The 25,574-nt window shown below is 37.5% G+C and overlaps 1 protein-coding gene and 1 pseudogene across 1 annotated transcript; both read left to right on the forward strand.

The window, feature by feature from the left end:
• Positions 1-5,995: 5,995 nt before the first annotated feature.
• LOC145584074 (uncharacterized) lies at positions 5,996-6,986 on the forward strand. Its single transcript, XM_081641013.1, has 2 exons — positions 5,996-6,092; positions 6,403-6,986. Exons 1-2 carry the CDS (start codon positions 5,996-5,998, stop codon positions 6,984-6,986), a joined length of 681 nt encoding a protein of 226 aa, XP_081497139.1.
• Positions 6,987-10,786: 3,800 nt separating this feature from the next.
• Positions 10,787-25,574, forward strand: part of LOC145584075 (aminotransferase ALD1, chloroplastic-like) — a 31,388-nt pseudogene continuing 16,600 nt past the window's right edge.

A 25,574-nucleotide genomic window follows, 5' to 3' on the forward strand; every position in this document is an offset into this window, starting at 1 on the left:
TCAAAATGTCTTTCTAGTTTCGCTTCTCTTCGGCTTTCTTCAGCGGCTAAGTTGGTGATTATCAATTCGGTTATTGTTGCTTCTTTCAACCATATTTTGTTTGTGTTTCAGATCCCCTCTTCGATATGTCAACAAGTTGATCGAATTCTTGCTCGTTTCTGGTGTTGTTCCTCATCTTTGTCTCGAGGGATGGCCCTTTGCTCTTCTTCTCTACTTCATCTTTCTAAGGGCTTGGGTGGACTAGGGCTCTGCCCTGCTTACCAAGCAGAGTTGGTGTATATATCGACATCCTTAGCTCTAAGTTTTGTGTGTGTTATCGGCAAAGTATTCCTCAATTCAGTCTTTCTAGCCTAGCCGGGTTTCTCAGTCTTCGTGGAGCTGTCGACGTCTTTTGGCTGGTATGTCCACTTTGGCTTAAGGGCCGAGATTGCATGGAAAGTAGGTTCGGGGAGTCAGATTCGTCTCCTCGAGGATATTTGGGCCCTTGGGGGGCCTATTTCCTTCAAATCTGGTCTAGGTGAGTCGGATGTTCTGACTCATGTTTCTTCTATTAATGATCCACGTTCATACTCGTGGGACACTTCTAAGGTCCATCGGTTTTTTGATAATATTACGGCTTCGAGTAATTTATCTCCTGATCGCCCTCAGAAACTGATGGATGATTTTGTTTATTGGAAATTTACACGTGATGGTCAGTTTTCCACTAAATCGGCTTATGAATTGCTGATTTGCCAGTCCATTGTGTCAATGGCCAGCTAGTGACCCAGTTCCAGCTTTGTGGTGGAAAAGCTATTGGGGAATGTCAATTATGTCCAAGTTGATGATGTTTTCCTAGAAATTAATTCAGGATGACTTACCTCTTTCTGCTACTTTTGTAATACTCTGTATTTTTATAATATATATATATATATATATATATATATATATATATATATATATATATATATATATATATATATATATATATATATATATATATATATATATATAAAGTATTTATTTTATAAATTAAAATGATTCATTTCATTTTAAAAGGAATTAATTATTTAAATATCATGTAAGTGTATAAAATAATATGAGTCATTAATTGAGGCAATAACAATATTTTTAATTGGGTCATCTTTACTTAAATGGTTGGATCAACTTGTTCAGAAATTAAGGATACTTAAGAGCCCAACAAGTTGGCCCCAAAGAAAGAAGTTAAGGGGGAGTAGGATTTAGTAATGACAGTTTTTTAATTATGAGTTTTTGTTTTAAAAGGGGCATATAAATAATTAAAACCTCAAGGTTTTTCACTCTAAAATCATTATTATCAGATTTTACAAAAACCCCAAAATCTTTTCTTTCTTTTTCCTCTCCTTTTTCTCTCTCTCTCTTTCCATAGCTTTCTCTCTCTTCTTTTTCTCTTCCACCGGCGCCATCGAAGGACCACCGACCACCGGAGACCACCGGCAACCAGCAATAGCAGCCGACAACCCAGCCGGCCACCGGTTTTCTCTCCTCCTTCCCCCTCCTTTTCGGTTTGGTACCAAAAAAAAAGATTTTTTCTCTTCCTAATTTAATTATAGTGTTTTATTGTTAATTTTGGGTATTTGATGTTGTTAAATTATTCATATAAATTTCAAATATTTATTTAATCAAGAACCCTAATTTATAAGCCCTGGAATTCGGGAATTTAATGTATATGGTTAGGGTTTGATCCTAGGTTGTTGTTATTGTTTATTAATGGTTTTAGCATGTTTTTAATGAGTTTAAAGCCCTCAAATTAATGCTGGAATTTAATTATTGAACTACTTTTTTAATTATTGAGTTAGGGTTTAATTACCCATAAATAGGGAAAATGATTTAATGATTTAAATATGATTTCCTTGTTTAAAAGTGATGTTTATATTAAATAAGTATGCTGGAATTTTATCTAAGTCATAAAAACTACGTCTTTTTGAAAGAATTTAAAAAAGTACCCACTTAAAGAAAAGGTTTTATGGTTTTTATGTCATTAAATTAGGTTAATTAGTAAGGTTTAAAGAGTATTATAGTTGCTAGAAATTTGTGAGAATAGTGGATTAATTATAGTTATGTATTCTATTGTAGGAAGCTCAAGCTAGGTGATTTCTAGCGAGTGTGGCCGAGTTTATTAATGTATATTATGCACCAAGGTAGTAATCATGCAATTTTGTGCATAAAACTAGGCAAGGAACCTTAATTAAAATAAATAGTATGTGCTCACTAATTAATTCAAGAATGAATTTGAAGTATGTATTGAATGTTGTTATGCTTATTCTTGATTGATTGATTGGAGTCATCACAAGTTAAATTTGTAAATCAAGTTAAGTGTAAAAGGATACGCACCAAAACTTTTGGAACGTATATACCTTGAGTATGAACATATGGGGGGAATGGGGTTTTGTATTTAACTATATCTTATACAGGGGTACAAGACGTTGTACTTTGTTTTATTATTAATGCGCTGGAATTCCATTACAAGGGTGACATAGTAGGTGACAATTGGGGTAGCTCCCGGCTTGGAAACTCTATATTTAATGGGCATTTTTTAAGGAAAGAAACTCGTTCGATGCGTAATCCAAAGCTATTAATTAATAATTATATTGTTAGTTATGAGTCAAAGGCAAGTTGACTTGTGAATTGTATGGCGAGCATGTTTTAATTATTTTTATTAATGCTAGGATATTCATGTAAGTGTGGTGCATATGTACTCAGTTTTTGCTTATTCGTAATTTTGTGTTTGTGTTTGTGTTTAGCTTTTCTTTAGATTGGCCCTACTATGACCCATTTATATGGTGAGTAGAGGATTGAAATAAAGAGAAAGTGACATGTACTTGAAGCATGAAGAGCTTGAAAGGAATGAATGTAGAGAGTTACTTGTTATGCTTTCTTAGTTTTATATTTTGGATTATTGATTTATGGATTATGGACTAACATTCCTATGTTTATTTTTAAGTTGGTTTTTAAAAAAAAAAACCCCATGTTTGCATTGGTTCCAACTTGTGAATGATTTAGTTTTATTTTTGTTTTGAGCTTGTGAACTTGAGTTTTATTTTTAAAAATTGATTTATAATTTAGACTTCCGCTGTGTGACTTTGAAAATAGCCTTAGCTGTTATCACGGTGGCGGTAATATTTTGGTTATTTCCTAAAATGGGTTTTATTTAGATTAAAAAAAAAGTATTTTAAATGAAGGAAATTTCCAGAATATTACAACTTTGCATTCCTGGGGACTTCCAGTTAACCCCGTTTGTGTTCTTTGTCAGGATCACTTGGAAATCACTTTGCATTTATTTTGGGATTGTTCGTTTGTTTCTCATCTCTTGACACTGGTCCCTTGGGACTCCAAAGTACTTCTTTAAGTGTACACTCGTTTACTTACTTGTTCACAGAGCTGAAATCTGGTTATGGGAAGTCTCGAAATTGGCATAATCTAGCCACTTTGGTCTTTCTTTTGTGGGCTATTTGTCTTAATCACAATCAAATCATTTTTAGAAAGGCAGTCTGGTCTCCTGCTTCACATCTTTATATTTCTACAACAAGGGTTTTGCGTAGTTCGGAGGCTGCTATGCTTTCTAGCTCTCTTTCGTCCTTCAGGCGACGCCAGTTTTTGTGTCCTCCTCTCGTTACATCTGGGTGTTTATATGGCTTGTATTCTGGTATTGCAGATTGTTGTATAGTCTTTGATGGTGCTTGGAACAGTTGTGATCAGACTGCAGGGGCAGGTTGGATTTTCCGAGAGGAGTTTTTCCTTACTGTTTTGGGTGGGTGTGCTCGAGCCTGTCGGTCTTTGTCAGCTTTACAATCGGAACTACGGGCTTGCTTATGGGCTCTTAAGGCTGCTAGACGAAAAGGTTTTTTAAGTCCTCTACTCTATACGGACATCATAATTCTAGTTTCCATGTTATGTCGTTCGTGTTCGGATGATATTTCTTGTGTTTGGTTGTTGGGGGCTATCCGATATATTCTGTTCCAAATTGATTCTTGTTGGATTCGTAAGGTTCCTCGTCTCTAGGTTGCTACAGCACACTGGTTGGCTGTTCGGGCTTGTCAACGTCGTTTTCTTTTCTGGTCATTTTGATTGTTATTTGTTTTGATTTCCTTATTTTAGGCCTTGTTTCGATTTACTGAAAACAACTTAACTTAACTTAACTTATTGGAATAAAACTGAATTGAACTGAACTTATTAGGGCTGAACTGAACTAATTAGAGCTGAACTGAACTGAACTAAACTAATTGGAGCTGAAATGAATTGAATTGAACCGAATAGAGCTGAAATGAATTGTTTATGAGAGAAGGAAATTAAGAATTGAACTAAACTGAATTGAACTGAAATTAAGCTGAACAGGAGAGGGCCTTAGTTTCCTCTGTTGTTTTGTGTTTTCTTGCTTTAGTTTTCTCTCAGATTGTACTTCTGTTTTACTATATGAAATCTTTGTCAAAAAAAAAAAAAAAAAAAAAAAAAAAAAAAAAAAACTTTTATTTCACTTGCATGCTAAATTTAATCTTGAAAAGGATGTAATTGCCTTGATATTCTTATATTGATGTAATTAATTAATAATTGTTTTTAAAAGATTAACTATTCTCAAAAAAAAAAAAATTGAAAAAATCATTTGTCTAATGAATTCGCCTAGAACGACACAATATTTTTGGGTGTATTATAATTAGACTCCATATTTTAGCTTACTTTTTTTAAGAAATATATTTAAGGCAATGTTAGTTTATTTTCTAATAAAAAAATCTAGGTTTTTAAATGGATGTAATTAAATTTATGCTTACCTTAGCTTATTGAGACCATCAAACTCGGTGCTTACCAACTAATACGAACATTACTAAATATTCACATGGAAATCCACGTAAAATTATTATAAGGCTAGTGGACTTATAAATAATTAAAATTTTGATAACTCCCTCGAAAGAAAGGGCAAACCCTCTTGCGAAAAAGAGCGACCTCTATCCCTGAGATAGGGCTCTACCGGATTTCGATGGCTGCTACCTGCGATTTAATTCTGATTTAACTCCAAAGGATGGCTGATGAAATTACGAACCTGTATTCTCAACTTTGCATTCGTGAAAAGGAGAAAAATCCAATCGATTTAGGGGCCCTTGCGATTGAAACAGAGGAGAATAATCTATCCTTAATGCTTGTAGGGAAATTATTAACCCAGAGATCTTACAATGTCGAGGCATTTAAGAAAACAATTACCAGTATTTGGGCTCCGATTCAAGGACTAGCGATTAGGGTTCTTAGTCCTAATCTATTTACGTTTCAATTCTTCCATTAGAAGGACCTTGAGAAGGTGCTCAAAGGAAGGTCGTGGTGTTTTGACAAGATGTTGGTTCTTCTAAAAGACATTGACGGTGATGAACAACCGAAGAAGGTGGTGCTCAAGGAGTCTCCCATTTGGGTGCGAATTAAAAACCTCCCTTTTAATTGTAGGTATGATTCCCATGTCAAAGCCCTGGTCGAAGGCATGGGAGACGTGATAGAAATAGAGGATGATGTGCTTGGGATTGGGCGTTATCGCCGAGTTAAATTAATGATTGATACTTCTAAACCGCTGCGACGTTTCCAGATGATCAAGGACCGCAAGGGAAGAGTATTAAGAGTTGATTTTGCCTATGAAAGGCTACCATTCTTTTGCTTTGCTTGCGGCATTATGGAGCACTCGGAGAAAGATTGCCACAATGTGGCAGAGGAGGATAGACAAGACCAACTTGGGTGGAGTACTGACTTAAAAGCCACCCCAAGGAAGGGTCTCTCGCAGGAGATTGAAGAAGTTGAAAGATTGAAATCTGCCAAAAGACTCACCTTTACTGTGAAGCCACAACAAGAAGACAGAGTATACAGTGAGAAGAAAGGAAATTTGGGTAATTTAAACCCTGTGCTAACAGTCAGCAAAAATTCCATTGTTGAGCCCTCAACCAAGGCTTTCGTGCCTCATGCTACTGATGACACTTAAACCTTTGTTTTTGGCACAACCTTTCTGACCATGGAAGAATGTGATACTCTTGATGAGTCACAAGCTCTGTTGAATGCTCCCAAGCTTGCGGTTGCGGAGTTAAATAAGGGAGCTAAAGAAGGGGACCGTAAGTAGAAGAGGATTACCCGTGCTAAAAAAGATGGCAAGGTAGAAAATGCAGCATCTCTTTGTCTAAGAGAAGCATTGGTGAGAGGAGTGATATTCTAGATGATGGTGCTTGTGGTGAGAAAAAATCGAAGCAATATGATGTTAGCACTATGGATATTGCAACGGCGGCGGAGGTTGGTTCAGTCCAACCCCGCCTCGCCCCATGATTGTTCTGAGTTGGAACTGTCAGGGTTTGGGCAATTCCCCGTCGGTTCGACAGCTTCGAAAGTGGAGCAATAAATTTGCCCCTGATTTAATATTTGTATCAGAGACAATGATAAATAAAATTGACGTCGAAGGAATAAAGGACCGCTTAGGCTATTCGAATGCTTTTGGAGTGGCTAGCACGGGGAGAGCGGGTGGGTTGTGTTTGTATTGGAAGGAAGGGGTGGACTTTGAACTTGTTTCATTTTCTCAAAACCACATTTGTGGAGATGTTAGGAGTCCAAGGGGTGTTTGGAGGTTTGTAGGAATTTATGGGTGGCCGAAAGAGGAGGAAAAATACAAAACGTGGCAGCTTATTCGACAGTTGTGCTCTAATGTGAGTGTTCCTATACTTTTTGGGGGCGATTTCAATGAAATCCTAAGCTATACCGAAATTGAAGGGGGTGTTGGGAAAGAGAGACGAGAGATTGCAAATTTCCGTGATGCTATGGACGATTGTAATCTAAGGGACTTGGGGTATGAGGGGAGTTGGTATACTTGGGAAAGAGGTAATTCGGTTGAGACTAGAGTGAGGGAGCGGCTTGATCGTTTCATTGCTTCTCAGTCTTGGTTTGGGCTATTTCCGACTTCAAAGGTGGAGCACTTAGTACGTTACAGATCGGACCACACTGCTCTTTTGCTATCATAGAAGGTTTCTCAAGGGGAAAAGAAGAAGAAGAAGAAAAGGAGTTTCAAATTTGAAACAAGTTGGCTTTAGATGAAACTTGTGAGGCCACGGTGAAGCAAGTTTAGGACAGTTCAGCATGGGAGGGTACCCCCTCCCGAATTGCAGCAATGGCGAGAGGGTTAGTTAAATGGAGTAGTGAGAAGTTTCATATTTGGAGAAGAAAATTACAGATTCTAAAGAGGCCCTTCATGCGGCTCAAAGAAGAAGGAGTTCAGCTGAAAATATTGCGGAGCGTGCACGACTTGAAAAAATTCTGGATAATTATAATGAAAAACTAGAAGCCTACTGGTACATTAGAAGCAGGGTAGCTGAGATTCGGGACGGAGACAAAAATACTAAATACTTCCATCATAAGGCATCGCAGCACAAAAAGATGAATTTCATTGGAGGTATTTTTGATATGGAGGGCACTTGGCACGAGCAAGAGGAGACAATCGAAAAGATAATCACTAATCATTTCGATTCTATATTCACTACCTCCAATCCCGACGAGAGTATTATTGATGAAGTGCTCAGCTCTATGAGTTCTATGATTTCGGAGGAAGCAAATAAGGAACTCACTCGACCTTTCTCAAAGGAGGAGATTTACAATGCTCTCAAACAAATGCACCCCTTCAAAGCTCTAGGCGGATGGTATGCATGCAATTTTTTTATCAACGATTTTGGCATATTATTGGTGATGATATTGCTTTATTTGTTAGTAATATTCTTCATGGCGCTATTTCACCTAGTCATGTTAATACTACTAATATTATCCTTATTCCAAAAGTTGATAAGCCGACTACTACTACTGATTTTTGCCCTATTGCATTATGTAATGTGTTATATAAGCTGGTGTCTAAATCGATTGTGATTTGACTCAAAAATATTCTCCCTGAAATTGTCTCGGAAAATCAGAGTGCTTTTGTTCCGGGACATCTGATAACTGACAATGCTCTTATTGCTCTGGAAGTCTTTCATACGATGAAAAATAGGAGTAACGGGAAGAAAGGGTCAATTGCTATAAAGCTTGATATGAGCAAAGCTTATGATAGGGTTGAATGGGCCTTTTTGCGAAGACTGCTTCTCACTATGGGTTTTGATGGTAGATGGGTGAATTTGGTGATGGACTGTGTCTCGACTGTTTCTTACTCCTTTGTGATTAATGGAGTAGTATGTGGCTCGGTGAATCCCACTAGAGGGCTTCGACAAGGAGACCCTCTCTCTCCTTACCTTTTTATTCTAGTGGCAGATGTTTTTTCTAGTATGTTGTAGAGCAAAGTACGGGAAAAGAAACTTCATGGGGCTAAAGCAAGTCGCAACGGGCCGAAAATCTCTCATCTTCTCTTAGCAGATGATAGCTTACTCTTTACAAGGGCTTCTCGACAGGAATGTCAAATTGTAGTTGATATATTCAACCAGTATGAGAAGGCATCTGGGCAGAAAATTAATTATGAAAAATCAGAGGTGTCCTTTAGTAGAGGTGTAAGTAGCGATATTAGAGAAGATTTGATGAGTATTTTGAAGATGCGACAGGTTGATAGACATGAGAAGTATCTTGGAATTCCTACAATAGTAGGTAGATCGAAGAAAGCTGTATTCAGAGCTCTTATTGACAGAATTTGGAAAAAACTTCAAGGGTGGAAAGAAAAACTTCTCTCGAGAGCTGGGAAGGAAATTCTCCTAAAATTGGTTATTCAAGCGATCCCGACTTATTTGATGGAAGTATATAAAATTCCAAGCTCAATTATTCAGCGTATTCATTCGGCCATGGCAAGGTTCTAGTGGGGCTCGTCGGATGGAAAGAGAAAAACGCATTGGAGGAACTGGAATGCTATGTGCACCTTGAAATGCTTGGGTGGTATGGGATTTAGAGACTTGTCTTTAATGATGCTTTATTGGGTAGACAAGCATGGAGTCTGGTTCAAGCTCCGACTTCTTTATTAGGGCGTGTCTTTAAAGCTAAATATTACCCCAATGCTGATTTCCTCGATTCTTCTCTTGGGCTTGCGGGTAGCTACTCTTGGTGTAGCATTTGGTCGTCGAAAGCTCTAATCAAGGAGGGAATTATTTGGCGAGTGGGTGATGGTCGAAAGATTAATTTATGGCATGATCCATGGATCGCTGATGAAGAGGGACGTTTCATTTCGAGCCCTGCAGTTGCTGAGTTACAGGTGGTGAATGATATCATTGATATGGACAACAAGGAATGGCGCTATGAGGTAATTGATGAACATTTCAATGAGAGGGATAAGCACAAAATTTTAGCTATTCCTCTTAGTGAAATAGGTCAGGAGGACATGCTAACATGGGCGTTCTCGAAGGGTGGGGATTACAATGTCAAAACCGCATATCTCCTTAGCAAAGGATGTGACCTTGATAACTTCCACCAAGCTTGGGTGGAAATTTGGAAGGCTGCGATTACACCAAAGGTGAAGCACTTTTTCTGGCGTTTATGTACAGGTACACTCCCAACCCAAAGTCTCTTGCTTCATAGACATATGGTTGAGGATGCATCTTGTCCTTGGTGTGGGCACGAGCTTGAATCTATTGAGCACACATTTGTGGGATGCACTCGTGTTAAGGATCTGTGGGTTGATTGTGAGTGTGAGAAAATGTCAGATTGGAGCAATGCTACTTCAATTTGCGACTTGGTGGTAAGCTGGAAGGATCTTGATAAAAAAGTGCAGCATCGTGGAATGTTCTTGGCCTAGTGTATTTGGGGTAAGAGAAACCAAAAAGTGTTCGAGAATAAAACAACTCCAAATGCCATATTATCCCAGAGAGTGTTCAGGTGGGTGGAGGATTTTGACAAATATGCTTCCAGAATATACAAAGCTGCTGGAATGCACATCAGCCGCAGCTCCTCCAATTGGTGTGCACCTCCAAGCGAAATTGTCAAGATCAATACCGATGCTTCTCTTGCAATTGAGGATTGGATTGGTTTAGGAATGGTTGCTAGGGATAATAAGGGCCAGGTCATATGGGCTGCCTCAAGGAGAGTCAAAGCTTTTTGGCCAACTAAGGTAGCTGAAGAAAAGGCCATCCTTCGTGCTTTGATGCTGGGCAGCAGGTATGGGTTCAAGGATATCATTATGGAATCGGACTGCAAGCTTATCATTGATCGATTGTCAACAGGAGCAAGGAACACAGCAGATATTGATACTATTCTAGGAGATATTCTCTTCATGTGTACTAAGTTTCATTTGGTTATTTGGTCCCATGTAAAGCGAGATGGTAATTGTGTAGCACATTCCCTCGCTAAATATATTCCTTTCGGGGCTAAACAAATTTGGGAAAATTATTGTCCCAATGATATTGCTCCTTATGTACTCATGGACTCCTTGATTACTTAATATAAGTGAGTTTGCGTGTTTTCAAAAAAAAGGCTGGTGGGCTTATTATAGCAAGTTTATTAAGGAAGACTGAATTTATATGTTTCCATTCATTCAAACTACAAGTTTATTTTTGTTTTTATTTTTTTTTTATTACCGGTGATTCAATGAAGTCTAGTCTACTTTAAATATTACTCCAATAATACATACGTTAGCAAATTACGTAGAACACTATATGGTCTGGTCTATATATATCGACTGCATTGCATGTGACCCTTCGACGATACTAAAGCATTTACCTGCATAAATAACGTTAACATATAATATAATATAATATTATATATATATATATATATATATATATATATATATATATATATATATATATATATATATATATATATAGCATATTAGCATCTAATTAAACAGATCAAAATACTTTCAATCATGTTTTATCAAACTTCCTTCTCATCACAATTCAAATCTTGCTTGCCTTCTGAAGTATTGTTACATGGTGGAGTCACCAACCCAAGGTACGTACTAATGTATACTTGTGTAGTTTTGTATATATGGTTTATGAGTAGAGTACTAAGCTAATTAATTCATTGAGTCGGATGCAAGTTATTGAATTGAATACTGCTCGACTTAATTTGAAAATTTTGTTGACCATTCTTTTGATCAACTCATGCTCATTAATTATTGTACTAAGTAAGATTGATAATTCCTTGATTTGTGCTCGTTAAAGTTTGTTAGAGTTGAGTTGCTCATGAGTTGTTTGTAATAGTCTCGGTCCTCATATAACTAATTCTAATGTTTTTTTTTTCATTGTTTTGTATAGGTTATTGTAACATTTATTTAAAATGATAAAGAAAAATTCCTAAATAAGTTAACATAAATATATTATTGTCAGGTCTATTTTCTCTATGTTCAAAGGTAATACAGCCGAAAAAAAAAAAAGTGTAATTTACATATTACATACGATAATTCAATTGTACAATAATAATGTAGACTACAAATTACTATACAATCAAAGCTAAAACTTTGGGGTCATTTATTAGAGCCCAAAATATACAAAATGAACAATAAAATGAGGGGAATATACCATGGTGCGATACATCTGTGTGTGCCATGGACATAATGAGAAGAAAAAAAATTATACAAAATAATTTGGGTCGATTTACTAGGAGTCTTAGATTAGTAGGTGCAAAACCAGGAACTAATTAGGTTAAATTGGGTGTAAGAGACGATATAACGATCATCACAAGAAATTAGGTGTTTTTGGTCTGTGTATAATCTTATTAAATCTAGTCGGTCTAATTATTTCTTAAGTCATATGTTATCTCCTAGCTTGAATAAACTTTAAGGGCGTTGATATTGCCAAGGCAAAAAAGTCACTTTCAAGGCAAATTATTTACCCGATACCCACAACATTTGAGAATCTTAATTTGTCAAACTTATTAATTCAATAAAATACTTCGTAATATTTTGTTGCCGATAATGATAGTAGGTATAATTAAAATCTTTTCAACTCTAACTACTAATTATTCTCGTCAAAATATGCAATTAATTGAAATATTCACTATCATAAACTCATTGATTTAACATTTTATTGGAAGATACACCATTATCAAAGGTTTACAGATATTAGCTACCTCTAAACTTGTTTATAGTTGACTAGTAATGGTACTTTCATGTTAACTTAAGATATACTGATGTTCTACTTTTATTATTAAATTTGCCATTGAAACAAAATTTCATATTTACTTTTTTAGGTGTAATTTTTTTAAAAAAAAATTTAGATATTATTATTATTATTATTAAATTTTCCATTGAAACAAATAATAGCACTATGTTTGTATATTAACGTGGGATACTTCAATTCTCAAACTCTTAAAATCTAGTTATGATTGGTAGACAAAGGTTTTTAAATTATTTATCATATTCTTTGGCAGATTAATGCTAATTATATAATGATGGAAGAAGATGTGCTATTGGAAGTTTTGGTTTATATCCATTACAATCATCAATTCAACTTTTGATTATATTTTGATTCTTCTTATATCGATTATTAGAATGAATTAATTAATAAAAAGTATATGTGCATGCATATAGTAGTGGTATGTACTCTATGTAGTACAAACAATGAACGGGAACAAATGTTGCATATCTTTACAAAAATATGTATATATACAAATGAATCCAATAAGTAAGACTACCCAAAAATAAAATAAAAAAATATTTAGCTATTATTATAGGCAACAAAATATTACAAATTATTTTATTGAATTAATAAGTTTGACATATTAAGATTCTCAAATATTATGGGTATCGGGTAAATAATTTGCCTTTAAAGTGACTTTTTTTGCCTTGGCAATATCAGTGCCCAACTTTAATTTGACGATATTGGCACATTTTAAGTCACAATCTTAGCTTATTAGATACATTCGTATAATGTATGTGTAATTTCCAAACAAATTATATTTTAACTTTCCCTCCATTTAATTTGTTTTATTTGTTCTATCTAAAATCTTCAAAGATTTGTATGGAACTTGTACATACTTAATTATAAACATACACTTCAAATAAGTTATAGTTATGACTAATTATGTATTTATGTAGAATATTGTTAGATTCATCTCAATTGTAAATTTCAAAATATATATAGTTATTCATTTCCTATTGGTTATCTTGAGATTTAAATGCAAATGAAAGTTAGTACTTTAAGGATTAACATCTACCGATACAATTTTTTTTATAATTTTTTTATTGGTGTGCGTGTACCAATACAATATAATAGTGTAAAAAAGTATCTCGGATAAAATAAGTTAAATTAAAATGAAACATATAGACCCTACTGTAAAAAATTTTATTAAATTGATACAAAAGGCTCAAGTTAGCACGACACATTAACCTCCTCTAATTAATATATCATCGAACAATTAAAATATTCAAGATGTGAACCTAACCTGGCATAAAAGGGTTAAAAACTTCAAAATAATATGATCTAATCCGCGTGAGTGCAAAATAATTTACTAATTTTGCATGATTCAAATTTGAGATAGCTCAATTCAACTAGATCCGGATTAGAGTTGACCGATGATCCTAATAGACGACACCTCAAAAAACTTTATTAAACAATATTAATGCTTTTTTATATTTGTAACACGTTTAGTCTTTTTTTTTTTTTTTTAATTTTTGAGGGAAACACGTTTAATCTAATGCAGCTTTGTTTTTAGATCAAACAAGTATGGCATGTGTGGCTACCCAAGACGTCATGCTGTATATTCACCAATTTTGTAAATACGTAACCTTTTTTCTGTTAATTTTTTATAAATCTGATACTTTGACTTTTGTATTTGGGCATGTGCTTAATTCGTTGACATGGAAAGCAATCACAAACCTGTGGACAAAAGTTCCACGTAATACCAATATGGAGAATTTATAAGACAATTACTTGTTTCCTCAGGTCTAATATAATGTTTATTTATCTATTTTAATATGATTTGATCTGATTTTTTAAGTCAACTAAATTTTGATATTATTAATTGTATATTAAGGCCTAAATGATATTTGGTAAAAATAATTTAAGTTATGTAAAAAGAATTTCAGTTCAGTAAAACTAAGTTCAGTTCAGTAATAATAATTTCAATTTAAAAGTCAGTAATTTTAAACAAGAAATATAGTAGAAAATCAACAAAAATTATTTCAATTTAGGAAAAAATAATTTAACTTCAATAAAAATAATTTAATTTCAGCAAAAATATGATGAAGTGAACTGGGCCTAACTCTTAAGAAAAATAAATTATCAAATGAGACGTTATTACTTGCCGATGAATTTTTCAATATTTTATCACAAAAGATCTTTAACAATAGGAAAAATTGTCATGATTAATCTCAACTTTGTCGCTCCGTCCGCCAATATTAATCCCAACTACGGTTTCTTTTTTAGGAAAAATTGTCACCATTAATCCTAGATTTGCCTCATCCGCCAATATTAATCCCAACTTTCGTTTATTCCCTATCACTTTCATATTTATACCATATTAATTTTTATCACCCTCATATGACCTGCAACCGGTTAATCAGGTTAACATCTGTGAATTAGATTTTTTTTTTGCACACGTGTGAATATGTAATTGGTTGAAAAAAAAGAGAAAATTAAAATAAAAAAAAACAAAAACAAAAATGTAAAAAAAATAAATAAATAAATTTCCTAAAACTAACCCAGCAGCTGCCGCACCTCAACCACCACACCACCACCACCGACGCACACCCTCTCCCAGCGAAGCCAAAACAATCCCCTCCCCAAAATCGATCACCAAAATTGGCCACAAATGGCCGAAATCGGCCGATGTTGGGGCTGAATGGTTGATTTCAACCCTAAACCGGCCGATTTCGGTCGTTTGTGGCCCATTTCGTGGCTGATTGTTGCCGGTTTTCGGAGGAAAAAGGGGCGAAATTCGTCGAGGAAAGGGGCAGAATTCGAAGGGAAAAGGAAGGTGTAGGCGAAATCGGCGGAGAAGGGGGCGAAATCGGCAAGGAAGGGGGCGAAATCGGCGGGGAAGGGGCCGGGGTTGTTTTGCCTGTTCTGGGCTGCGAAATCGAGGGCGGGGGAAGGGAAAGGGGTGGGTTTCGAGGGCGGGGGAGGGGTGGGCCGGGCGCCGTTTTCTGGCAGCGGGGGAGGGGTTTTCGGGGGTGGGGGCGATTTTTCCGGCGGGGTGGGGGTGGAGTGTTTTCCGGGATAGGGGTGGGGGCTGGGTTTGGTAGTTTTTTTTTAATTTTGTTTGGACCTATCACGTGTGGACACATGTCTAGGTAACCTGCTATATCAAGTTATTTGACCGGTTGGGGGTGATAGAAATTAAAGGTATACAAAGTTGGGAGTGATGGTGAATAAACAAAAGTAGGGATTATTATTGGCGGACGAGGCAAAGTTCGGATTAATGGTGGCAATTTTTCCTATTTTTTATTAATCCCAACTTTATATACCCAATCTGCTTCCATTGCACCCAATCGGTCATCCAACTTGATATAGCAAGTTACCAAACATGTGTCAGCAAGTGATTGATTCAAAAAAAATTAAAAAAAAAAAGATAAACTTAAATAAATTTTTGAAAAATTAAAAAATAAAATAAAACCAAACCTGGAAGGCTGGCAGGTGGCAGCCCCTTCCACCTCCGACCAACCCCTCCCTTCCCCCTCCGTTTTTGCCCGCTTCCCCACTGGTTTCAAGCCACCACAACCTCTCCTCCCCCGATTCCGGCACTCCTAGCCTTCCCTTCCCTCGATTCCGACGACCAAATCCTTCCCCTCCCTCGATTCCGACCACCACAACCAAATCCTTCTACTCCCGCTCCCTTCCCTTCCCCGATCCAGCCACTCCCTCCCTTCCCTTCCCCGATTCTGGCCACTCCCTTCTAGCCACCACTCTTTCTCTCACCTCGAATCCGGCCACCACTCTTACTCTCTTTCCGAATTCTGCCGTCACTTCTTTCTCTCTTCTCGAATTTGGCCACCCACTTCCATCCTACCCTTGTTTCGGCTGCCTTTTATGGTGGCTGCCATTTTAGGTGGCAGCCATTTTTTTTTTTTGGTTAACTTTTTTTAAAATAATTGACAATCACGTGTTGACACATGTGCAAAAGATATCCAACTCACAAATGTTAACTTGCTTAGCTGGTTGCAAGTCACTTGGGAGTGTTTTTGGCGGATATGCTATAAAATTGGGATTAATAAAAAATAAATGGAAGTTGAGATTAATATTGACGGATGGAGAAAATAAAATTGGAATTAATCATGACGATTTTTCCTAGAAATTATTTTTAAAAAAAAAAATGGTACAAGAATAACCTACCGATCATCTTAGCTTTTGCATATAGGAATAACACTACTCCGCATTAGTTATTCTTCTAAATCTACAAGAAATATAATATAGTGTTATGCTATAATCTATGGTACATGTGATATAATTTATCTCAAATAAACTGATTAGTGGTAATAATCAGATAAACATGCGAGAGGAGGAGCATGTAAAGAATTATCCCCATGCAAAATTGATTAAACTTGGAGTAGGCGATACAACTCAACCTATTCCACACACTACTTCTTCTGTCATGTCTCAGGTAATAAATAATTAACCTAACCTTCTACTTTAATTATAATCAGATTAATTTATGGTCGTGCAATAGGTTTTACTGCTATATTTCTTGCAAAATTGGCACTTTACTTTAAATACTCTATTATTTTTATTTTAAGTAGCGTCGATCTTAACTACTCCCTCTATTTTAAATATTCTTTCTAATTTTATTTAAGTGTGTCACGGTTGACTGGGCAAGTATGCCAATGCAAAATTTACACATATTAGATTTTTAATTATAAAAAGTTGCTATTTGAAAACTTATACATTGAAATAAGTATCTATATAACCATTTTTTTTCTTATATATAAATTACGACGATTGGTTAAACTGGATTATGTGAATAGTGGAAAAATCAACCCAGGACCCTAAAAAAAATGAAGGGAGTATAACTAAGGTTTTTAACTTAAAAATTATATAATTAATTACAATTGATAGATAATAGGTTAATATTATCTTGTTAATATTCTGTAAAGATATATCTTGTGTAATTTAGGTTATCTCATAATTAGGTTGTACACCCTATATATATTGAATGAATGAGAAGCCACCTCTCAAGGAGAATTACACTATTCTACATGTTTTCAGATTTAGGTTAGGGTTTTCTCTCTTTTCTCCATCTCAAATCTTAAAACGATCCTCTTGGACCTTGCCTACCAGTGAATATAATAGTCGTGCATCACTCTCATCCGTACTGCCTTCTCTTTCGTTCTCAATGGCCAGTGATGATGTGCCCCCTCCTTCCCCTTCTCCACCTCCCTCTAACACCTTCCACCCGGCTTTTGCCGTATCAAACATTAAAAATCTCATGAGTGTCACTCTTGACCAAGAAAATGCACAATATGCTACTTGGGTTGAACTATTTCAGATTCAAGCATGTGCTTTCAATGTTCTTGATCACATTGATGCTACTGTTAAGCGCCCGTCGGAGATAGATGATGCTACTGGAAGCGCCTTGATGTTATCGTCAAACAATGGATTTATGGGACAATTTCCAAGGATCTTGTTTGCACAATCATGAAACCTGGAGCCACCGCACTTGAACTATGGAACCGTCTCGAGGAATTATTTCATGATAATAAACATACTAAGGCAGTATATTTGGAGGAACAGTTCGCCAATACGAAGCTAGAACATTTTGCTAATATGTCTGAGTTTTGCAAGGAAATTAAACTCCTTACCGATCAACTAGCTAATGTTGACTGCTCGGTTTCTGATCGAAAGATGGTCATGGAATTAATTGCAGGACTCACTAGGGCGAATACAATGCCGTTGCTGCTATTGTTTCGCAAACTGAATCGACCCCTAGCTTCAACAAGGCGAGATCGATGTTTCTTTTAGAAGAAACACGCAAAAATAAGCAAGAGGAGCACAGCCAAAAAGCTCTTGTGGCCCACGGCTCCACCAACACATCCACATCGTCCACCTTCACAACAATCGGCAGACTAGTCAGCCAATCAGCAGCGCAGCGGTGGCCGGGGCAGCGGTGGCCGTGGCAAAAACAACAAAGGTCGTGGTCAAGGACGCTCTCCAGCGAACTCCATAAATTCGCAGCAGCCTGGCCCGAATCAGGGAGGCTAACAATAGGCCCCACAATGGGGCGCCCAATGGCAGCCACAATAGAATGGGCAGTGGGCTTCACCACCCTACCCAATGTTGGGTTTTGATGAGTCCAACTCACCGCGGAAGAAAACCCGAGCCAAGACCACACTCACAATTAATATAATCACAAGACATAATTAACTTAAACAACAAGAATTAAGGAAAGATTAATACCTTTGACGCGTGCTTCGCTCTCCACAAGAGCTCTTACTTCGGAAAGCTTTTAGTCTCGCTCGCACGAAGACCTCCAACGAAAGTCCACCCGCAACTCCACCCCGACAAAGGTCCAATGCTTAAAGGTTAGCTAATCCCGACCTAAACTCGAGTAATTATATGTGTTTAAAGGTTTTCTCAATGGAGATGCCTTTTCTAACACCTTACTCAAGTGATTTTCCCTATACCCCAACTTGGGTATTTATAGGGAAAAGCATGAGTGAGATTTTCTCTTCCATCAATGTAGGGGTGAAAGTTCGGTTTTCGGTTTGGTTTTTTGCCCAAACCGAAACCGAACCACTTTAATTCGGTTTCTGTATTTCAGAAACCACACCGCACCACTTTACTTTAGAAACCGAACCAAACCAAACCATATTTATTTCGGTTTCATATTAAAAAACCGAACCAAACCGATTTTTACAAAAAAAACTCGAAAGTGCAGAAGATTGGTACGCAACGTTCACACAACAACGGCGATGACAATGGACTACATTAGGCGAAGAATTCGAAGCCTGGGTACTCTCAATCAAGACTATTATTACAGTTGGATGTGTACTCTCAATAAAGACTACATTAGTGATTAGGCGATGAATTCGAAGCCCAAACGTCCTTGTTCTTCATATTCTTCTCTTTCTTCAAATTATTTCTTCCCAATTTCATGTTTTTTTGCAATTAATTGATTTGGGGTTTGATTGATTTGTTAAAATTTAACTGGGTTTTGATTATCTTGAGCTCCTTAACCTGGGTTTTTCTGGGGTTTCACAAGAGGGTTCAAAATCTGGACCTCGAAAAAATTTGAGGTTGTTGAAGGCTAATTATATTAAGGAATTTACCTTAGTAGGAGGAGAGTGAGAAAGTTGTTGGTGGACTAGACGGTGGTCGACTGGTCGGAGCTCGAAGGAGAGGAAGGGACAGGAGAGTGAAGAGTGAGAGAGGGGCTGAGAGTAAACTGATTAGGGTTATTTTTTCCCTTATATACCTAGGGTTGGGCTAGGGTTATTTGGGGTGGGCTTGTAGTTCGGTTTGGTTCGGTTTTGTTCGGTTTTCCATTTTGGCAAACCGAAACCAAACCAAAAACCGAATTATATTTTTTTTAAGAATCGAAACCGAACCACTTCCTAAAAAAACCGAACCAAATTTCTTATTCGGTTCGGTTTTCAGTTTGGTTCGGTTTTAAACCGCACTTGTTTCACCCCTACATCAATGTGGGAGAATTGATTATTCCTTTTATTTTTAAATCAAACATAAAATTAATTATCAAGCAACTAATAAATCAACAAGTGGCACATTTAGGAGAAGAGTTAGATGAGGACCACAAGGAGGGGAAGGGACCAAACTTGATCCCCAAGGAGCTTCCATATGGCCGGCCACCTACACCCTTCAAGCCCCAACAGGCGGCTGCCACGTGGCACCCCAAATTGGGCACCAATGGCAGCCGGTTGGGCTGCAGCCTCGACCCAGCTAGCTACTGGCCTTAGTTGCGGCTGCTGCCCTTGGCCGGCTGCCGTGGCTAGCACCATGTTAGCCATGGTGTGCTAGCATGCAACATCCAACCTAAGCTTGGCTTGGTGCATTTGCTAGCCACCTCGACTTTTACCAAATGCCCCTAGGCATTGGTTTACTCTGGGCATTCCGATCCTAGGGGTATTTCGATAAATTGTTGATTTACTAGTAATTTTAACGTCTCGTCCTTTATTATTTCGACTCGACTTCCGACTCGACGCTCCAAGCTCGAATTTCCGACGTCTAAATATTAATTACTTGAGTGACTCATGAATTCCTTCCGAATTTATTCGTCGTGTCGGTCCGTTTGTTGCTTGGGTGTGACCCAAAGGGTTCGGTCAAGATTAAGCTGTAATATTAATTATACATTAATATCACTGATCGAAAGCGGCCTCCACCTAGGCATTCCGATCACTTGAACTCACTGAATAATTAGCTTTCTAATAATTCCGAACCCTCTATCGGAATAATACTCTTGTTCGAAGGACACCATTCCTATCAATATCCCACTTATCCTTCCAGAAAAGTACGCTTTAAGTGTATAGCCTTTTTCATATGTCGCTTAATGTCTCTTCATGAACTATAAGGTAAGATTTATTCATCATCCTTATTATGTGCAGAATGTTTTCTCGATCCCAAGTTCGACTGTTAATAAACAGATGATTTCTAAAATCCGAGCACGGCCATGCATTTTTACAGTCTCGCTCTTCAAGAGGCTTTGTAAACAACAAAGACATCTTCCCTATTTTACTAGGGGGACATTCCCAGTCTTGTAATGTAGCTTCTCTTACTAAGAGGACCTAGCCGCCCGAGTGTTGCCGTTATAATCCCCTTTTATGACAGATATTTGACAACATCAAAGCGAACTAGTACTCAAACAAGAGAACTCACAATACTCATGGTCGAGGAAATAGGTTCCGATATCCATAATAAGAAAAGTATACTTATGACGATTTTTAAATCTCTTAAAGTGTTCTCATAGGTCGATCCAGTATGGTTCTAAACCAATACTTGTGCAAATGATTTATGACAATCATGTCCTTGTAGCACAAGAAACGGTGCTATAAATCAAACTACACACTAATCTCAAGTGGTCATTAACCGTCCATCGTTTAATGACCTCGATTAGGGATAATTCTCGATTATAATATTCATTGTTCACTTAATAGGTGTTTCCTTATCAAGACTGGTTTTGATACCCTATTTTAAATATTCTCAAAATCGAATGGACTCATTATTTAATCCTAAACCACAATTAAATAGCAAACGGAGTGATAAAATTGCATTAAATTTAAATTACTCCAAAACTTGAATGGTTTTTCTTAGTGCCATACATTAAAATATTTAAAATTAACTAAAACACTAAATAGGGAAATCAAAGCCAGTCTCCAACGTGCCTGATTCCCATTGCCTCAACGTGCTTGTTGTGCTTCACTTAAGGCAAAGGTTTAGTAAGTGGATCGGCTACATTGTCATCCGTTCCAACTTTATAAATTCGGATTTCACCTTCTGATTTCCATTCTCAAATCATGTGAAATCGCCGCTTGACATGTTTAACCTTCTGATGTTCCCTTGGCTCTCTGGCCTGAGCAATAGCTCCACTGTTGTCATAATAGAGGGCTATTGGACCCTTGATAGAGGGTACAACATCAAGTTCACCAATGAACTTACGAATCCAAACAGCCTCCTTAGCTGCTTCAGCAGCTGCCAAGTATTCGGCTTCAATTATAGAATATGCATTTGTGCTCTACTTGGCACTCTTCCAACTAAACGCTCCTCCATTTAGGCAGAACACATATCCAGATTGCGATTTGAAATCGTCTCTGTCTGTCTGGAAGCTTGCGTTGGTATAACCTTCAACGACTAATTCTTCTGAGCCACCATACACTAGGAATTTATCCTTGTTCCTTTTCAAGTACTTTAGGATATTCTTGGCCGCAGTCTAATGGGCCTTTCTTGGGTCTGATTGGTATCGGCTCGTAGCACTCAAGGCATACGATACATCTGGCCTAGTACATATCATGGCATACATGATCGATCCAATTAGCGAAGCATATGGAATCTGATTCATCCTTTCCCGCTCATCAGGTGTCTGTGGACACTGCTTCTTGCTTAGGGTTATGCCATGTGACATGCATAGGTGACCTCTCTTGGCCTCCTGCATGCCAATTCGTGCCAGTACCTTATCAATATAAGTACTTTGGCTTAATCCAATCATCCTTTTCGATCTATCCTTATAGATCTTGATACCCAATATGTACTGAGCCTTCCCTAAGTCTTTCATTGAAAAACACTTTCCGAGCCAGGCCTTTACAGACTCTAACATCGGAATGCTGTTTCCAATGAGCAATATGTCATTGACATATAAGACTAGGAAGGCAATGTCACTCCCACTGACCTTCTTGTAAGCACAAGATGCATCTGGATTCTTGATAAAACCAAACTTACCGATGGCTTCATCGAATCGCAGATTCCAACTCCTGCTAGCTTGATTTAGCCCGTAAATGGACTTTTTAAGCTTACAAACTTACCCAGCATTGTTTTGGTCAACAAAACCTTCAGGTTGTGTCATATACACAGTTTCTTCCAAAATCCCATTGAGGAAGGCGGTTTTGACGTCCATCTGCCATATTTCATAATTGTAATATGCAGCATTCCCTAGGAGGATCCGAACGGATTTAAGCATTGCGATTGGAGAAAAGGTTTCATCGTAATCAATACCATGAACTTGCCTGTAACCTTTTGCTACCACTCTAGCTATGTAAATGAATACATTTCCATCTTTGTCGGTTTTCAATTTGAAAATCCACTTACATCCGATAGGTGTGTAACCCTCGGGTAAGTCAACCAAGTCCTAGACTTGATTTTCAAACATGGAATCCATTTCAGATCTCATGGCCTCTTACCATTTAGCAGATTCGATGCTTGCCATCGCTTGCTTGTAGGTTGCCGGTTCATCTCCATCCATAACCAGGATGTCCTGATTCTCGGTTAATACAATACCAAGATATCTATCAGGTTGAGATCTCGGCCTCTGAGACCTACGCAGGGTAACGGACTGAGAATTTGCATTGTTGGTTTAACTTTGCACATTTTGACCAGCGTCAACACATGCTGTTTGAGCATTTTGATTGTCAATCTGATTTTGTTGCTTGTCCTCTCGAACTTCATCGAGTTCGATTTTCCTCCCACTTGTCATTTTGGAAAGGTGCTCCTTCTCCCAAAAGACACCATCGTGAGCAACAAACACTTTATTCTCGGATTTATTATAGAAGTAATACCCTATGGTTTCTTTTGGGTAGCCCACAAAGTAAACCTTGTCAGATTTGGGATGAAGTTTGTCAGAAATCAATTTCTTGACATATGCTTCGCATCCCCATATCTTTAGAAAAGACAACCTAGGAGGTTTCTTCGTCCATAACTCGTATGGAGTCTTTTCTACAGCTTTTGATGGAGCACGGTTCAGTGTTAGTGCCGCATTTAGAAGTGTGTGTCCCTTGAAAGAGATAGGAATATCACTAAGACCTATTATAGATCGTACCATGTCTAACAAGGTTCGATTTCTCCTTTCGGATACTCCATTCCATTGTGGAGTTCCTAGAGGTGCCTATTTTGAAAGTATACCCTTTTCTTTCAGATGGTCATCGAATTCTTGGCTCAAGTATTCACCACCTCGATCCAATCGAAGGGCTTTGATTTTCTTGCCAAGTTAATTTTCATCTTCACTCTAAAATTCTTTGAACTTTTCAAACGATTCAGATTTGTGCGACATAAGGTAGACATAGCCATATCTACTCTAGTCGTCTGTGAAGGTGATAAAATATCGATGTCCGTTCCTTGTGGCGGAGCTCATTGGTCCACATACATCGGTTTGTATTAGACCCAACAAGTCTCCTGCCCTTTCTCCCAACTTGGAGAATGGCTGATTAATCATCTTGCCTAATAAACATCCTTCGCAATTCTCAAACGATTGCAAATCGAATGAGTCAAGAACACCTTCCTGAACAAGTTTCTTGATGCGTTTAATGTTAATGTGGCCAAGACGACAATGCCACAAGTACGTTAGATTTGACTCCATGGTCTTAGCCCTTTTTGCGGTATTATTCACATTATAAACTTGTTTGTCTAAATAAAGCACATAAAGACCATTTTCAGAATGTGCAATACCATATAAAACATTATCGGGATAAAACAAACATTCATTGTCCTTTACTCGAAATTCAAAATCCTTGGTGTCCAACGCCGAAATTGAAATAATGTTTTTAATAATGTTGGGAACATAAATACAGTTTTCAAATTCCAAAACAAGCCTAGAGGGCAAAGATAAACTGAGAGTTCCTACGGATACGCCTGCAATTCTGGCTTCATTGTCGACCCGGAGTTCAACCTCTCCCTTCGCTAGATTCCTAATGTTCCTTAGTCCCTGAGAATTGGAACAAAGGTGTGAGCCACATCCGGTATCTAATACCCATGATGTTGAGCTAGTGAAGTTTAAGTCTATAACGAATATACCTGATCCAGAAGCAACGGTTCCGTTCTTCTTACCTTCCTTGAATTTGAGGCAATCTCTCTTCCAATGTCCCTTCTTCTTGCAATAAAGGCATTCGGAATCAGATTTAGAAGATGCTACCTTCCTTTCCTTATTATCCTTGGTAGCTTTAGACTTAGGCGGAAAGGTCTTCTTCGTCTTACCCTTCCCCTTAAAGCCTTTCTTCTTTTTGCCTGAGAATTTGAACGGCTTGCCCTTTTTTATCATGAGCATATCATGATTCCCCTCATCCTTGAGCGTTTGCTTGGCTTGCTTCAACATACCATGAAGCTCGGTGAGGGTTTTCTCCATGTTGTGCATATAATAGTTCATCTTGAACTGATCATAGCCTATGTGAAACGAGTGGAGAATGATGTCAATTGCCATCTCGGTTGAATACCCCGCATCAATCCTTTCCATGTTCTCAAACAATCCTATCATTTTGAGTACATGTGGGCTGACTGGCTCTCCTTTCTTGAGGTTGCTCTCAAGGATCTGCCTGTGGGTTTAAAACCTTTCAGTTTGGACCTGCCCTTGGAACATGTTCTGCAGCTCATAAATGATCTCAAAAGATGTCTCCTTTTCAAAGAAAGTATTTTGAAGCTCGGGAGACATTGTGGCCAACATGATGCATTTGACATCCCGATTGGCACTTTGCCATCAGTTTAGGGCAGCCTGAGTCACCTCCTCATTGGGACTCTCGGGCATTTCCTCATCAAGAACATATTCCTTTTGCTCTTGCATGAGAACTATACGCAAGTTCCTTTACCAATCAAGAAAATTTGGCCCACTCAACTTCTCCTTGTTGAGAATCGAGTGCAACGAGAATTAGTTGTTTGAGTTATTTGAAGACATGATTCTACAATTGAAAGATTTTGAAATGGAAAACCATTCATTGTACTTAAATAAGATTGAAATCATGCATTTTAATCAAAATTATTTAAACGTCTTATTCACACATTAAAATTATCCCCATTTGGTGAGAATAAGTCGATTCCAAGATCCAAAGAAACAAAGAGTGGTTAAGCATGCTTTGGCTTGTCTTAACACTCAATCTTCTAAGGTAAGAAACTCTTTGCTAATGGCTCCAAGCCACTCTTGGTTGGATAAATCGTCGCATCTAATGCTCTCTCAACAACTTATCCACTTTGCCACGACATGTTAGGACTCTATCACTCATATCGTTGAGTATAACCAAAACCAACATGTATGCGATGTCTTGCTTTGGCAAACCCATCATCATACCTTACGTA

Source organism: Chenopodium album, chromosome 16 (genome assembly GCF_948465745.1).
Source record: "Chenopodium album chromosome 16, dcCheAlbu1.1, whole genome shotgun sequence".
Classification (NCBI taxonomy): domain Eukaryota; kingdom Viridiplantae; phylum Streptophyta; class Magnoliopsida; order Caryophyllales; family Amaranthaceae; genus Chenopodium; species Chenopodium album.

What these genes read in the sequence shown, in the direction of transcription:
- LOC145584074 (XM_081641013.1), top strand. Translation starts at nt 5,996, where the DNA reads ATGGAAGAATGTGATACTCTTGATGAGTCACAAGCTCTGTTGAATGCT. An exon ending in GGGAGCTAAAGAAGGGGACC is followed by an intron (nt 6,093 to 6,402) that starts GTAAGTAGAAGA and finishes TATTTGTATCAG; the next exon opens with AGACAATGATAAATAAAATT.